At 37.2% G+C, this 17,376-nt stretch overlaps 2 protein-coding genes across 7 annotated transcripts in view; one reads left to right on the top strand and one right to left on the bottom strand.

Moving 5' to 3' along the window:
* Npl4 (nuclear protein localization 4) overlaps window positions 1–17,376 on the top strand; it is a 42,080-nt gene that overhangs the window by 350 nt on the left and 24,354 nt on the right. For all 5 annotated transcript variants that reach the window (XR_015533912.1, XR_015533911.1, XM_087344132.1 and 2 more), the window contains exons 2-11: window positions 168–248; window positions 338–708; window positions 1,770–1,907; window positions 2,512–2,635; window positions 2,744–2,923; window positions 3,402–3,539; window positions 4,155–4,302; window positions 4,401–4,561; window positions 16,193–16,344; window positions 16,970–17,108. Coding sequence is in view for 3 of the 5 variants with exons in the window: in XM_087344132.1 (XP_087200258.1) it covers window positions 168–248; window positions 338–708; window positions 1,770–1,907; window positions 2,512–2,635; window positions 2,744–2,923; window positions 3,402–3,539; window positions 4,155–4,302; window positions 4,401–4,561; window positions 16,193–16,344; window positions 16,970–17,108 (1,632 nt within the window). In the remaining 2 variants the exon portion in view is untranslated. The remainder of the gene's footprint in view (window positions 1–167; window positions 249–337; window positions 709–1,769; window positions 1,908–2,511; window positions 2,636–2,743; window positions 2,924–3,401; window positions 3,540–4,154; window positions 4,303–4,400; window positions 4,562–16,192; window positions 16,345–16,969; window positions 17,109–17,376) is intronic.
* LOC110832476 (uncharacterized) lies at window positions 8,063–15,995 on the bottom strand. 2 transcript variants are annotated; one of them, XM_022069514.2, is made up of 4 exons: window positions 15,697–15,995; window positions 14,853–15,173; window positions 12,001–12,159; window positions 8,063–11,650 (listed from the first exon to the last, which is right to left on the bottom strand). In XM_022069514.2, the coding sequence occupies exons 2-4, from the start codon at window positions 15,171–15,173 to the stop codon at window positions 10,340–10,342; spliced, it is 1,791 nt and encodes a 596-aa protein (XP_021925206.1). In that variant the 5' UTR covers window positions 15,697–15,995; the 3' UTR covers window positions 8,063–10,339. The 2 variants fall into 2 exon arrangements, with proteins under 2 accessions (XP_021925206.1, XP_021925207.1); XM_022069515.2 differs by lacking the exon at window positions 15,697–15,995 and adding an exon at window positions 15,621–15,686.

Below are 17,376 nucleotides of genomic sequence, written 5' to 3'. Positions count from 1 at the left end.
AAAAATTACAGGCTGTTCATTTAAATATATAATTTTGTATTTTCGTTTAAACATGTTTGGTCTCCATTATGGTTATGTATAAATCTTCATTTCAAATATTTATTGCTTTGTATTGAAATGAACGGTAATAATCAAAAGTTTTCCTTGTATCTTTATGTCTTTCTCAGACTTTACGAATTCAGTCTCCGGAAGGAACAAAGAGAATTGATGTTCATCCAACAGATTCAATTTTAGAACTGTTTGAAAAGGTGAGTAGGTTATATACATGTCATAGGCCAGAACCAGTCTTCAGGATTCTCTCTGGTTGGTATACGTAATTACTTTCTGTTGCTTTCAGGTCCATGAGGCATTTGGTCTTACTGGTTATGGATTTGCTTTATATCGTAAACGTGGATGCAAAGATGAACTCATCTCATCCCGCATTAAGACTGTACGCAGTTATGGGCTTTCCCATGGGGACATGCTATATCTGGCACCATTAAATGGAGCTATGTTATGGTCTCAAGATCCTAGTCCTAGACCTAGTACTAGCAGTGGAGTATCTCATTCAAACAACACCGCATCTGGAGAACCTGTTGATAGTACAGAATTAGCATTGGTTCAGACCCAGTCAGGTCTGCGGCAGTCATTTACCCTTCAAGAGGATGAAGTGGATCTTCAGCTGTGGAAATTGGATGGGAAAGTGCAGCGCAAACGAGATGAAAAGCTGTAAGTCATATGAATTGCAAAAGTAAAAAGTAAAGCTGCCCCAACCACATACTATATAGGCATTTGGGGAGAGAGGTGGTATAAGCTGTTACTCATTCATAACTTCAGAACTAGATAGGGGTGAGTGGTTAGTGTCATGCCCCGGCTGTGCTTTACCCTCAACAAAAGACCCTGGTACCCATTGGATAGGAGGCTTGGTAGACCCCATAACCATTCTGGATGCAGAGGTCAGAGGAAAAATCCTCTTACCCTGTTGGGAATCGAACTCCGATCATCCAGTCTGTGGTCAGTCACTATACTGACTGATCTTGTAGGAAGAATCAAATCACCTGAAAATTTTCCTGGAAATAGATTTGATGAGTTTTGCATTACATGACCTGTGGTTCCTTCTTCATACAAGGTGTTTTGCAGGTACAGCTCCCCTTATAATAAGTTTTCTTTTGACTTTCCAACAGACTGCATCTGTGCCTCCATGCTCACACATGTCCAATCTGTCAGTTTTAGTACATGTTTAAAAACAAAAAATTGGCAACATGCTAAACATTCCAGTGCTACAATGAAAGCACAATTTTCAACTTCTGTCATTTTGGTATAGTTTATGGCAGGGAGTTAAAAGATAATCATATAGGATTTTCTCCAGTGGCATATTTTCATACCAAGTTCTACAAAAAGCATCAACTGCAGTTCATAAAATTATGTTCCATTACTGATTTGAGACAGGGTTGGGACAGGCACATACAGCTCACTCATCCAACCACCAAAGTGAATTACAACATTCCTTGAAGATTACTATCTTCCAGGATGTTGCACTGTGTAGTGTGGTAGAAGTTTGTCAGTATTTCAGAGGTGCTTGGTGCCTCCATCATCAAGGCAGCAAAGACCTCTGAACTGTTAGTACACGTCTACCAGACTACACCCAAAAGACGACAATCTTCAGACTCATCGCTGTGAAAACCTCAAATCCTAAGTAACAGTACTTCAGAAACAAATAATTAGGCAATATGTGGATATCAGGTGAAGCACAAGTATAAATGGGAAAACTCATAACATTTCTTTTACAGGTGTCGCCATGGATCAAATGGCTGCTGTGTCCATTGCTCACCATTGGAGCCATTTGATGAAACTTACCTGAAGGAACAAAATATCAAACATTTGTCTTTTCACTCCTATCTCAGGAAGCTTACTGCTGGAGTTGATAGGTAAATGTAATTGGTATAAAATATTTCTCGTCTTCTGAAGTCATATGTATCAGCTTCAGGTATTTTCTTACTGTGGAGCCTAGATATATAAATAATGTAAATATGAATTCAGCACAGTGTTTATAACCATCTTCATGTAGAAGAGTTTTGCATGAGAAGCTGATAGTGACTGAATGAAACCGCTCATTGTGCAGTTGTCAGTAGGCTCCTATTAGTTCCTTCCTCTTAAGTTCAGATATTCCCTCCCAGCAATCCTGTTCTCGAACAATTTCAGTCTGTGTTCTTACCTTCAGAGCGAGAAACCAAATTTCATGCTTACAAAACAACAGATGAAGTTACGTTGTCACATATTTTAATCTTTACATTTTCAGGTAGAAAGTGGCAAGACAGAAGATTTTGAATTGCATTATATCAAAAATTTATCCAAAGTGCTCTTATTTTCTTTGTGAATGACAGTTTCATTTGTTGCTGTCATTGCCAAATGTTTTAACTTTGTCATATTTTTGAAGCACTGTTTCTTACAGTGCTTACAAAAGCATTTTCCATTTGTTAACTTGTTATGTATTTAACCTCTGTTCACTTGGGGTCTGTGTTTAATCTGCAGGGGCAAGTTTGTTTCGTTAGAAGACATCAGCTGTCGTATCAAGACCGGTTGTAAGGACCACCCTCCATGGCCCAAAGGAATTTGTTCAAAATGTCAGCCAAATGCTATAACACTCAATCGTCAGGTAAAAATAGTTTTATTTTCAGCGTAAGACCAAAAAACTAAGTAATAATGTACCTGTTCATAAAAAAACATTCTGTCACCGTACTTGATATTGTGTGTGATATTGCAGGTTTATCGTCATGTGGACAATGTGATGTTTGAGAATGCGCACCTAGTGGAACGGTTTCTTAACTATTGGCGCAGTACTGGGCACCAGCGCATTGGGTTCCTGTATGGCAGATATGAGATCCATGCAGATGTGCCTCTTGGAATCAGAGCCACGGTGGCTGCCATCTATGAACCGCCTCAAGTAAATTACTTTATCTTTATGTCATTTACCCATGACATTCTCATAATTGAACAAGCACTTGGTTATAAGTCACTCAACACCATGTCAACACACATCATACAACAGTTACACGTCACTTAAATGCAGGAAACTTTTGAAATGTCAGTCATACATGAAATTAAATATGCACTATCAGGTATGAATTACTTAGGTATTGAATGGCAGAACCTCGCATACTTAAATTTTCTTCTTTGCATCAAATATAGTCCCTTTGTATTGATATATTTGCTATCTAATGGTTATACTTAGGTATTGTAAATAAAATGGATTAAGGGATAGGATATGCCCCTTATTGCCAACCTTATATTTATATGGTGCACCCTCTTATTAAAAATGTATCTGGTATGGGAGAAATTCCACTGATGAGAATTTATGTTAAGTGTAATTTATTCTATAGCCATTACTTGAATGTTGGAATACTAATGTCAAATGTTTATAGGAAAGTACAAGAGATTCCATCGTTCTTCTGCCCGATGAGAAGGAGCTTGTGGTGCAGGAAATGGCTCAACAACTGGGTCTGCACCAAGTGGGTTGGATCTTCACAGACCTTGTAGCTGATGATATTAAGAAGGGAACTGTAAGTAAACAATGACATTTATAAATAAAACTAATTAAATTACCTCTTTGGCAATGGAAGCTAGTTTCAATACCAGATTCCAGATCCTAGCAGTACGTAACACGTTACTCACGGAGATCAGAGGGTTTCTTCTTTAATATTTTAAATCGCCCACATATTTCATCCTCCGTTGTCCCAAATATGTGTCTGACTACTTCTGGGCACTGTTTTTCTCTTGCAGAGAAAACCATGTTTCACACCTGTGCAAAGTAAGAGGCAAAATTCTTGGTTGTTGCACCATATAGTCTGGTAGAAGTTTGCCGACATTTCAGAGGTGCTTGCTGCCTCCATCACTCTGATGATGAAGGCAGCAAGCACTTCTGAAAGGTCAGTAAACTTCTAACAGACTGTATGGCGCAACAACCCAGAAGACAGCCATCTACATATTTTCTTTGTGATAACCTAAAATGATGCAAGAGGCAAAAAATTTTATTTATACAAATGTAGGCTTTTTCTTAAAATGTTTGCATATTATATCGGTCATCTGTGTAATAATTAATTTGTTTGTTACAACAAGAAGCAAGCTGCTGTGCCCTTATCTGAAAAGAAAAACTGATTTTATTAAATTCTTTTCAGGTGAAGCATGTCCGAAACATTGAGAGTCACTTCTTGTCTGCAGAAGAATGCATCATGGCAGGTCACTTTCAAAACAAGCAACCTAACCCATGCCGTTTCTCGCCTGTTGGATATTTTGGCTCCAAATTCGTCACTGTTTGTGTGACAGGTACGTCTATCTGGCACTTTAGTTGAAAATGTATAACCTCTGAATGCAAAATTGTTTACATTATTTTGTCTGTTTATTATTATTAATTTTGTGTGCAGGTGATGCCACTAATCAAGTTCATATGGAAGGGTATGGTGTGTCAAACCAATGCATGGCTCTTGTTCGGGATAACTGTCTCGTTCCAACGAAAGATGCTCCAGAACTGGGCTACGTTAAGGAATCTACTGACAAGCAGTTTGTACCAGATGTCTACTACAAGGTAAATACTAGATACTGTTACTTATTTGCATGGTATATTCTTTTTAAGTTTCCAAAACCATATTGAAGATACATATTGGGATGACTTTAACCTTAATCTAATCAGGAATAGGTACTTCTGCTTTTTTTATTATTCTTATTTTCATTAGTCAGTTTTGGCACTTGGCTTCCAGGTAAAATGTACCCTGAAGTCATTCAGTGTGATGAGCTTTTGTGGACTGACAAATTCTATTAATTGTGATGAAATTTTGTTGTAATGAAAGGAAATAGAAACAACTTATGATATGTTGTTTTAGAATTGTACTTTTTTTTAAAGAGCGACAAACAGCGTGTTCGTAGTGGTATCAAAAACAATCATTCATGGCATCCCACCTCACAATGCAAACTACAACCATAGCAGACCTTCTGAAAGATAACTAATTTCTTGTCCTTTCTTCTGAAACTTTGACCTACAGAATATCTTGGGCTTCCTCTTATTCTCTTCGGCATTTACTGTTGTAATTCAAACTGTGGCTTCATCTCTTTCTTTCACAACCTCTGGAATTATGCCACATACACTGTGAATGTTATTGGTTGCTCATATATATTCCCACTACTGTGAACTCCATTTATTAAATATGTCTTTTAAGATGTTTTCCTCTGAATAACACAACTTCTGAATTTTAAAGGATGCATACAACTTGTACTGGAGAACATTAATAATGAAGTTCAGAATTTATACAGCTTACCTTGGATTACTGGGTTATGATTAGGAATGTTGCTCAGATAGGGAAACAAGTAACATGTACAAAATTTTGGTAGGGTAACCTCTTGAAAATGGCTTTGATGACCAACATTATTATTCTTGTTGTTGTGGATTTTGGGCTGATACGTTGTGAATTTGGATTGATCTGGCTCAGGATCGTGTCCTGTGACTGACTTTGGTAATAAAAGTGTTGAACCATCAAGTTGTAGAATCATCCTTGGGAAGCTAATAGTATGATGAGTTTGTCAAGAAATTCCCTGCCTTTCATGGAACCCAAATATTGATTACCATGTTCTCAAGAAACTAACACTGCTCTGTATACTGAACCATGTTAATCTAGTCCACACCCTTCCACTGTTTTCGTAAGATACATTTTAATATTACACTCCCATTTACTCTCTGGTCTTCTGAGTGATCACTTACCTTCAGGTTTTCAAACCAAAATTCTCTACACATTTCTCATCTTCCCTATGCATACTTATTGCTGCACCCATCTTGTCCTCCTTGATTTGATTATACTAATAATATTAACTGGAGAGTACATATTATGGAGCTCATCATTATGCAGTTTTCTCCAGCCTCCTGTCACATCCAAATATTCTCCTAAGCACCCTGTTCTCAAACACCCCTAGTCTGTTTTCTTCCCTTAATGTGAGAGACCAAGTTTTGCACCCATACAAACAATAGGTAATATGGCTTTGTATATTTTAATCTTTACATTTTTAGACATCAAACAGAAAGACAAAAGATTTGTACTGCATGGTAGCAAGCATTCCCAAAATTTAGTCTGCTCTTAATTTCCCTGTGAACGCAATTTTGATTTGTTACTGTTTTGAAATAATTTAACTTTGCCACATTTTAAAAGGATTTATCAGCTTCCTTAATATAATGATTTTGTCCCGTAGTGTGTTGATGAGAAATGAATATATCATCGTGCGATCTTTTTATTTTTCTAGTGTTCAGTGTGATATGTGGAAAATTAAAAATTCTGGAAGGTGGTTTTATTTTATATATCCATATAAATGTTGAGGTCTTTCATCTCCTTCAGACAATGGTGACTACCAAAGACAATTTTAAAAATATTTTTCTCAAAATGGAATTTTCCTAATGTAATTACAGGCATCATAACAGTGCAGATAATTTCTACTGCTTAATGAATGGTTCTTTCATCATTTACGCTACAATCGATATGATAATACAGTACAGATGTTGTAGATGGAACTCACAAGCACTGTATATTTTTTTATTACAGTAAATTCCCAATTATCTAAACTAATGAAGGGGAGAACTTGCACAAGTATCCAAAAAACATGGTTAGTCAAAAATATTTTGTTTGGTGCATTTACAAACCTACACAAATTATATTTCTTTGCATAACTGACATTTATTTTGGGAAGTAATTTGTAATGGTTACTTGTTTTTGTGAACTGTTTTAGACTCCTCATGGCAATACAAATGTTACTAGTAGATGTGATGTCACTGTATTTAAACCATCTCTGACCCATGTAGTCTAGTAGAGTTTCAGGACACTGTAGCACCACACTATGATGAACTCACTACTTTCTCCTTCACTTTTATCTACCCCCTTCTTCTCCCTTGACACTGTCCATACACTGGAAGCCCAGTTTACACGCAACTCTTTGTAGCCATTCGTCAGTGTCTTCATCAACATTTTTAAAACTTCTCATGACACACTATATGAATTTCAGATTTGCCGATTCCGTTATTAAGAAAACCCTTCAAATCATGTTTCGGTCTGGAAGAAGTTTCTTCTACAATCAAACCAGTGTTACTGGATTCATAGAAGACTGACCAAGATATGTCCTATATAGCATCAAACTTCAGTATAATTGGCATTAAGTCTCTCTCTGTGCAGCAGTTTCATGAATACCATATTGTTGCTTAAATGTGGTCAGCCATCCAACAGAGGCATTGAAGTAACATTTAATCCCAAAGCTTCATAAGAAATTTGGGTTTCTTGCACACATGGGACCAGAGACTGATGTTCCTTCTGCTCACTTCTGGTTAAATCACTGGAGAAGGGCAAAACCCACCTCTGTTTATGAAGACTTTTTCATACTGCTACAGTTGGAAGGTCCAGCACCACTATCATAACACCTTCCAAACTTCATTTTGTTGTCTGTCACAAATGGTTTTCATCCTATCCCATATATGGCTAAAGTCACTGATTCTCCAGTCTCATATTTTTCAATTAACCCAAGCTTTTGTTTTACCATCATAGAATTTTCTTGTTTCTCAGCCATTTTACTCATACTTAGGATCCACAAGTATTAACTATCGCTTTCACCTGATGCAAAGTAATGTTTCATTCACAAATCAAGAAATGTATACAAAATCAAAGTTAAGTCTGTAACAGTTCTGGGAAACTATAAGACATATGGCAGATATGTACTTTCAGACCAACATATTTACAAAGTATTGATACATTTCCAAAGCAGTAATCACTGAATTTTTGTTGCCATTAATACCATTTACAAAATTTATAGCTTTATATTTTTGAAGCTCCTTGATTAGTGACTGCACTTTAGAGATACATTTTGTAATGATGCAATTCCATATTTCCAAAGTCTTTGCTACTGCAGACAAAATATAGGCACAGTAATTTATTTCTTTTGTATGCAAAGACAAATTCTTTCAGAGAGTCAAGTAAGATATTGATAATTAACAATAAAGATGACAAACAAGAGGAAAGATAGGACAGGTGAATTGTTTTAGATATATTATTAAACAAACAAATTCATTTTTTTTAATTTTGCATATATTTCCCATCGAACGGCGCTACACGAGTTTTATCACAAATTTTTAAGGCACTTCCTCAGTGCAACAATGAATGATATTATCGCAAGATGATGATCCAATGATTTTCTCTCTCTAAAATTATTCATCGACAATACAGTATAGTATTGGCTTAACATTGTCTCTCAAGATTCGTTTCAATCGCTTGGAGCGACAATGGAATGTGTCCCTGCCAATTTGCTCGTTTCAATTTGTCATGTGGCATAGTGTACGGTACCCTAATCTAATGCCCACAGGGAGATGGAGAGAGAAGTTTCAAAGGGACAAAAAAGGCTTGCTACATTTTTAAGTACTAGGAGCTTGATGAAACTGCATTTTTCCGATTAACTGTCAGCATACATACTATTTTAAATTGCATAAGGTACACAAACGTATTTATGCTTTTCTGGACGTTAACAAGATTTACTGTTTTTTTACCATTATAATTCGTGTTTAAACTAGCTATGAGCTACACATTTTAACACCACGTTCATAAAACTAGGGAAGCATTTGCAGCTAAGATTATAAGGCACAAACAAGGATGGTTTTCCGACTGTTTTTAACTGACAATTTTGCTTCAATAGCAGGAAGGCAACCCAGTATCAATCATTATGTATGCTATCCTAAAACTTAACACGTCTTGACTTGCTTAAAAAGAATAAAAAGAAAACAGTCATCATTGCGACCACATCTTTGTCGCTAATTTTGTGTTTGAATATATGTAAGTAATCCCACTTTGGTGTGAACATCAAAAATATAGTACAATGTCAAAGCTCTTCTTTTAGCAGTAAGTATTTTAAAGACTATTAATACTGCAGTCGGAGTATCACCTCATCAAACTTAACATAAAGTGCAGTGATGTGCACCCATCCTTTGAAACAGTGAAATGATATTAGGTTGCCGGTCCCAGACTTCACAAACTAAGGAATATGCAATGCACATACATGAACTTCTATCATTAGAACACATTATTTTTGAAGTGCATACAGTACTTGAAGACATGTTATATGGGGGAACCATGACACTAAACGGTCATTGTAAAAGAAACTGAAGCTTACAGGCTCCACAACAAATAGAACCACATTTATATGGAACCTCAAACTATGCCCCTCTAAAATAAACTAAAGCTTACATAAATTACGACAGTAGTTGTCAAAAGAAAAAATACAAATGGTGGAACCAACTGCAAATAGTGCTTTCATAGAAAAATGTTTACAGCAACATTTCTTAGTCCCAAAGAAGAGATGCCCAACGAACAGTGACAATTCCGTATTTCGATATCTATAAAACAGACTACTGTAAGGCTTACACTAATGGTATGTTACACACATATTTAATGAAACCATGACACATCTACCCCTCGATCTAAAAATAAACTAATGCTTATGATAACGATTCCGAAACGACGATTACCAGGCAACAATATAAAGATGCACCGGACCTTTCTTCTAGACTACTCGATCAAAGTTAACAAACACTGGTTAATGATCAAGAATGCGGGTGGACGAACGATTATTCGGCATTACACAATTACTATTTCGATCAAGAGAAGGAATGGATGCGAGAACATTTACGCTTCGATATCGATCGTCAAAAACGGATCTCCAAAATCTTTCGAAAATTGGAGGGAAGAATAACGAACAAAATAATGTAACTGACGAATAAAAACATAGTTATTCTATGTTTTCTTATGCATACATATAGATGCATTGGTTAGCCATTTTTTCTACCTAGTTAGGCCTTATGATTTCACATTTTGAGATCAACCGCTAGAAACATGCACAAAGAGGACACACAAATCCCTATTAACACTTTAATCCCTTACAAAAATGTCATTATGCATCATGGTAAAAGAGCAAATCTCTCTAAATTAAACAATCATATTTGCTTATACCAGCACAAGAATATTTTTATCTGTCTAATGTAAGTTGTACTTGCACCTAACCAAGATGCTTGCTAATGAATGCCCTATTTGTTATGCCAATTCTGGGCCTTACAAATGTCCGTTCTCTTTACATTGCTATAATGTATATGACGAACTGTTAACAGATCACTTTAGCCAACAGTACATTACTTTACAGTCAAATATTTTGCATGATCATCACGTATTCCCAATTACAACTGTATGAATGCTGTGTTCCCATACTTCCGTGGGAAAAAGAAAGAAAAAAATATGGATACTTCAGTGACTTCACCAGAATACAGCAAACCTAGAGTCCAACTGTTGTAAAACCTTTCTTAGAGTTTGCCACATTTTGTAATGACAATAGTCTTGGTCGGTTTACCCGTCTGGTCCCCAAACGTTGATATCTTCTCTACCAGATCAAGGCCTTCGACAACATGACCAAAGATGCCAGTGAAGCCTCTCATCTCCTGCAAAATTATGCGAAATTGGGAACCAACCATTCCCAGGTTGTCATGGCGCTTCTGAGTGCGCCTCATTCCCACAGCACCACGCACTGCAGGGAATTTAGTGTCGTCGGGCATAAAGTAGCCATCCTCGTAGATGGATCTTCCACCTCGTCCATTGTTGAGCTCAAAATCTCCTGTGATGACTGATTCTCCTTCCCAACATTGGAACACAGCACAGCCCTTGTAGCTGACACCCATCTCACCTGTACAGAGCACACCAAAGTTCTTGGCCATCTTTGGAGCAGCATCGGGACAAACTTCAATGACAATACGTCCATGAGGTGAGCCATTGACATCGATGTTGAAGAAGTAGAGTGGGCATGGGTTTGCAGGGCTACGGACATTGATGGCCATGACTGCTTGGGGAGGAGACTGAACTTGGACTGCTACAACTCCTGGTTCTTGTCCATATGGGGGAGGAGGTGGTGGTTGTGCATGATGGACTGGAGGAGGAAGGGCAGGTGGGGGTTTGTTGGCAACAGATGAGGGAGCAGGAGCAGCAGCAACAACAATGTGTTGAGGTGGTGGAGGATGTGGTGGAGTGACAAGGTGATGAGGCATTTGATGCACTGGAGTATGGTGATATTCCACAGTTCCATTCTGCTGCAAATGATGTTGCTGCTTTGTCAATACATGTCGTGAGTACAACTGTGACATGCAGTAGTTGGCCAGGAAGAGGATAGGATTCTGAGCAGCAGCCACATGGTGGGGATGACGACCTGGACCAGCCTGTGGTGCAGGGGGCTCTCCAGAATGGATATTAGCCAGAGCCTGTTTCAGCAGGGCAAAGTCAAACACCACTCCAGAATTGCCGATCAGGTCATCCAGCTGACACTGCAGGTACATCTCTTGATACTTTCCTTGAAGTCGCTGCTTTTCCAGAGAGAGAGATGAATAGAGAACATGAGCATCACCAGGGCCATCTACACCAGCAAGGCCAGCCCGAGCCTTGCTCAGTGTCTCACGTGCCTCTGTCACTTCTGGTACATGGCTCCAACCATTTTGAAGATCTGTCTCAACATGTGTCTTGAGAGTGACACAAGCCTCCAGGACCTTCAGCAAGAAGTCTCGTTGCTGCATTGCCAAACGTTGGATTTCAGACAGCATTTTACTCATTGCAACCAGCTCTAACTGAACCTGAAACATCACAAGCACACAGTGAGATCTAATCCGGAGTGGCAACTATCAACAATAACACAACCATATCTTCTCAGAAAAGTGAGAATATAATAGGACTTCATTCACTATGGAAATATAATTACTGAACTACACAACGTCAATTAGACATGGAAGATATGGACTGAGAACCCGGACTACTTGTAATACTGTATGTGGTTCAAACTCATCTCAAATGTAGAAGGCAAATGTTTACAGGAGAGAAAATAGACAGAAGTTCCATCTGCAAAAAACAAGAGTTTAAAAATGGGTAGAATATTTTGTAAACAAGTAGAAGTTTAATTCACAGAATTATATGGACAAGTGCAGACCTCCGAAACAAGTTGTTCTTTGGCTTCCCCCTGAGATTTCACCTGATGACCTGGATGCTCCTGCTGTGTTGCGCACGCTCGACAAATGGCAGCACAACACGTGTGGCACCACAGTGCCAATGGCATTCCATGTGTATGGCAGTTCTCACTTGGCAACATCTGGCAAAAAAGTGATACCCTGTATTTTCTTAACTCTATAAAACATGCACATTTCAGCATTTACTACTCAGTCACCCATAAAACACATGCACACATTATCTATGTGTGTATATTGAGCCTTTATACTAGTCATACAACAGGAATTTTCTTGGAATTATTCTATCACAGTAGTATTAGTATTAAAAAAACTAAACACAGCCTTCATAATCAGATTTACATTCATGGGATAACTAAAAAATAAAATCATGCATTAAAAATACAGTAATATAGGGAACAAGAAGTACTAAAATATACTCAGAACAGGGCATTAGAGAAGCCTGTAAAAATGTTAAAGGTTAAACACATACAGAAAGAAACTGAATAACTAGTTTTCTCATCATTCTTTAACGTTTATTAAAAGAATTAAGACTGGTCATCTTGCTGGCATGCTACCTTTGAAAATGATTACATTATTGGTGGACGGTTGTGTGTTGTCTGTCAGTATCTGAACGGGCCCTTCTTCTTGTTACGTCTTCCTTTTCTGAGCTAACTATGCAGATCAGAATTTTCTGTCAAGCATTTCACAACTGCATTTAATCTCATATACCCCTCAGTATGAATGTAAACTTCAATCCAAACATACCCTAGTTATTTCACATATATTTGCATACCTTTGATCCATTCCTCTGAAACAGATTCTCCAAAGTTTCTGATCATACAATACAAATGCAAACATCAAAAATATATTCAGTTGTAATCAGTATCATTAAAATTCAGGTTGTTTAATATTTCTTTAGTAGCAATCCCAGTTTTGAAACTTGTACCTATAATTAAAACTGTGGTAAGCTAAACTAGATGTAGGTGATTTCATGCTTGGAATAAATTTCATTTAATGCGTAAAGAACGAAATTACATTTATAGATATGTCAAATAGGCAATCCATTTATTCCCAAATTTCTACCAAAATGTTATACATCAGGTATATTTTATCAGACTGTACTGTTATATAACTAATAAGTAATACTACATGTGTATTTGCTGTTTATAAATAATTTAGATTAAGTAGGAATGAAAGTCATCCCAATGCTTCAATAATGGTTTTGGTAGCATGAGTATGTTACTTGTGCTTTCAACTTATGTGTACTAACAAATATATATTAACAATCATAGTAACACGCTTGGAGGTATGGTAAAATGTAATTAAAACACAGTTGGTAGAACAGTAAATTGAATTACAGTAACACGTTTGGTAGCATGGTAGAATTTAATTACGAATACTGTTATGATCTTGACACAAATCACAAATGTGCCAGTGTGATAGTGAAGATAAATTTTTCTGTAATATTTTTCAGTCCTCTAAGGAACCCATGTGTCCACTGTAAATTTGCTTGGTTCAATTACATACATGCAGATTCATTTTGTAATTGTTTTGTTAATTTTATGCATTTCTTGTTAGTAACAGGGGTTTAGTATACTATTGTATCCAACAAACTATATTTCACTGCAGTAATCCATCGTATAAGTGAATAGTAGATGTCTTGGCTACAAAAATAACTATCTTATGCCCTCTTAAATTAATTTCCTTTCATTCACCTTTGTCACTTATTCTAACATGCACATTTCAGCCCTATAGGGTCATTGTGATAGTCACACAGTAATTAGGAACTAAATGATTTCATATTGGCTAATGATCAGCCCATATGGCTGAAACTTGTCAGAAAAAATTACAAACACAAAATCTGTTGAGATAGAAGATAAAGTTACAGAACAAAATTAAATTAAATTTCCTCTGTGGCAAAGTCCATAAGCTGGTAGTTCGAAAGCTGATCAAATTATTTGCCTTTTACAGAACCCAAAGATTAATTACCGTGTTCACAGCATCCCACCACTAGTCCCAATCCAAAGCCAGATGAATCCAGTATTTCTGTAAGATCCACTATAACATTATCCTCCCATCTACAAATAGGTCTTCTCAGTAGTCTCTTCCATTCAGACTTAACCAAAGTTTTGTGTTTCTTGTCACCCCCATGACTCCACTCACAATGCAATTTTCTCCTTTCTGTCACCTTATCCATCTTAGGCCCAATATCATCAAGTCCCTGTTCTCAAATGCTTTCAATCTGTATTCTTCCCTTAATGTGAGAGACCAAGTTTCACACAATAAGAAACTCCTAACTCTGTGACTGACATACGTGCATGTTGTCTCAGTCACAGTTCATATTTATAGCCAAGATACAGTTTTGATTCCAGCCAGAAAAGTTTTCAAATATTTAGCAGAGATTGTTAATGTAGAAATTACCCCTGTACATAAGCATCAGGTATGGCGATCATAATATATATTTTCAGATCTCAACACTACTGCCCATAGGTGAAGAGAGTACCCCTGCTAGAGCATTTAGTGCAGTGACATCCATGACAATGTTAGTTCTTGGATTCGCAAGGTTCAGTTCCCTTCAGTCATGTGAATGACAATTTCCTCAGCCTATCAGAATAGTTCAGACATACTTCAGTTTAGTTCAAAGATGAAAAGAACATAAAACAAAGCAGTACATTTTATAATTTTCAATTCTATATTGTCATAATATACAAGTTACCAACAGTGCTACAAAATAGTAAAAATGAGTTGTAACACTGACTGACTCTGTACACATGCTTGAACCACAGATTAGCCTACTAAGTATAGCAGGATTTTGTTCAGTTGAAATGTTGGCTACCTTGCGGTCTTTGTCTGGAGGTTTGTTCCCTCCACCAGCTCCTGGACCAATCTTCAGGGCTGTGAAGTTCTTTGCAAGCGTCAGAACTGCACTGTACGTTTGCAGAGTGTCTGCCCCTTGTTCACCGAGCTCGGTACGCTTCCAGCAGTGAACACAGTACAACTCGCGGCCTTTCATTAGTGCAGTTTGGATACATTTGAGGCAGAAGTAGTGTTTGCAACTTAGGAACTTTGGGCAAAGATCCGAGTCATTGAACTTCTGCTTGCAAAAACTGCAGAGGGTCAATTCCTCAAGTTCTGGTAGTACTCCTGGTTCCATCATCTGTAAAGTTAGATTATAGATTTAACAAGTACTGATACATAAATTAGCTAATTTATTTATCAAAAAGCAGCTATTGCATGTTTATAGATGTGCATCTTATGCTTGACACTGTACTCGAAATATTATGAAAGTCTGACTACAAAAACACATTCACATCGGGTTTATACTGTACTACCTGTTCCTGAAAGGTCGTATATAATGCTATAATTAGATCTACTTTAATGACAGCCATATAAACTCTACATTTGTGGCCAACTATTGACTAAAAGATAAAAGAGCATTAATCTAAAGTCATGTCAGTGCATTTTGCTCCGTGTGTACTCCCGCCGTGGATCACGAAATAGAAGTTTCGTTCCCCACGGATGCCTTATGCTGTGCGGCATTCGTATACAGAACACTAGCAACATGCCACAATTGAGATTGTGAAAATGATATAAGTACACGTACCAAATCTTCAATGTTAGTTAGTACTGCAGGAATTATTAGTAACAAAATGCCCCAACAATTAAAGTAATTTCCTTACCGTGTTTATCGCGTTGTTGCCACAGCGAAAAAAAAACAAAAGTCGGTACGATGAAAATACGTAATGTAGCGAACGAGCTACGACGACGAAAACGCACGTATCGGTGCGTCTCTACGGTTATACGAAACTGTCGATGAACGAGGAAGCGGCATTTATATTTTACATAACGAAAAACTGCCGTTGCCGGCTTCTATACGGCACTAACTTACAACATTATGCCACATCATGATGTTAACACTGAACCACTTGGCATGGCGGACGATGTTGCTTTACGGAACCTGCGCCATCTGTCCGCGCGTTTCCAATAATATCGCGCAGACGCCATCTTAAAGCAGACGATTTAACCGCGGTTATTCGAAAAGTTTTATATTGCAATAGTATTTACAGTGACAGTACGCATTGGTTTATATAGTGTTGTAATAAATTGCTAAATTCCGTACAGAAATAAAATACATAGTTTATAGCTAATTTTGTATGTGTGTTATTTTTGTTCCAGGAAAAAGATGGCTATGGTAATGAAGTCCCCAGGTTAGCCAGGCCTCTACCTGTTGAGTATTTGCTTGTTGATATTCCAGTCTCTACGCCTCTCAACCCACTGTTCACGTTTTGTGCAGACGCTAATGTGAGACCATTCCCAGTAGAGAACAGGTAACATGCCAGTAGATTTGAGATAAAATATCACGTGGTGTAAGAAAGTTTTCGCAGATCCAACATGTAGGCCTACGTCACTCGTGTTTCTGAGAGTAAAAAAGTACATATTTGTTCATCAGTGTTTTACTCAGATATCTTTTAGGTATTCTTTATGCTTTTGCGTAAGCGAAAAACATATCATGGACACATTTACGTCTGCTGTGATTTTTACCCAAGATCATGCTGCTATCTATTGGTAGCCCTGCAGACTACAACTCCCCCCCCTCCTCCCAGAAAGAACAATTCATTGGGATTTTATTAAATTTCGTTTTGTGATTGTGTCATAGAACGGCTGTTCTCAAACGTGTTTGTCGTTTGTGAACCCCTTGACAGGTCATGAAAAAAAAATTATTGTAATAGCAGAATGGCAAACTTTGTAGCTAATAAAGCAGTGTCCATGAGGAAAACCAAACAATTCATTAAAACTAGATATTTACAAAGTCTGACCTGAAACTGTAAATGTCAATTGCTCATTGGGAACTGTGAATACATTTTCTATTTTTACAATATTTTCAGGTTAATAGTCACTGTATTATTGGATATTTTATATATAATAATTATCTTTATCATTGTATAATTTCAGGATGGTTGATGGCCATATTCAGGATTTCAGTGCTTTAAGTTCATATATGCAGCAGTTCACCCCTGACTGTTTTCTGAAGGCTGTGTCTGATTTTCACTTTCTTCTCTATATCTCATCAATGGATATGTTGCCCATGAAGGTTAGTGGGATAAATAATAATTACATCCGAGGTCTGACAATTGAATGAGCGTAAAAATTTATTGACACTAGCCTATAGTAAGCATAATCACCCTCAAGGTACTCATCATATGATTTTATACGCATAAAAATATTTCTTGCATACATGAAAACATTATTGGAAAACGTTTGCTGCATGTGCTTAATATTGTTGTCAGGTTTTCAAGTGTTTCAAAATGAGGCTCTTTCAACGAGATATTTAGTTTTGTGATCAAGAATAAATCATTCGG

This window comes from Zootermopsis nevadensis, unplaced genomic scaffold (genome assembly GCF_977971745.1).
Source record: "Zootermopsis nevadensis isolate Lab colony 2312 unplaced genomic scaffold, Znev_1.0 Znev_ptg000007l, whole genome shotgun sequence".
NCBI lineage: Eukaryota > Metazoa > Arthropoda > Insecta > Blattodea > Termopsidae > Zootermopsis > Zootermopsis nevadensis.
This window is presented reverse-complemented; position numbering and strand designations above follow the sequence as displayed.

Coding starts and splice junctions, on each gene's coding strand:
- LOC110832476 (XM_022069514.2), bottom strand. CDS start 15,173: ATGATGGAACCAGGAGTACTACCAGAACTTGAGGAATTGACCCTCTGC. Junction 12,160..14,852: donor CTCCAGACAAAGACCGCAAG/GTAGCCAACATT, acceptor CTTTTTTGCCAG/ATGTTGCCAAGTGAGAACTG. Junction 11,651..12,000: donor AAGAACAACTTGTTTCGGAG/GTCTGCACTTGT, acceptor GTGATGTTTCAG/GTTCAGTTAGAGCTGGTTGC.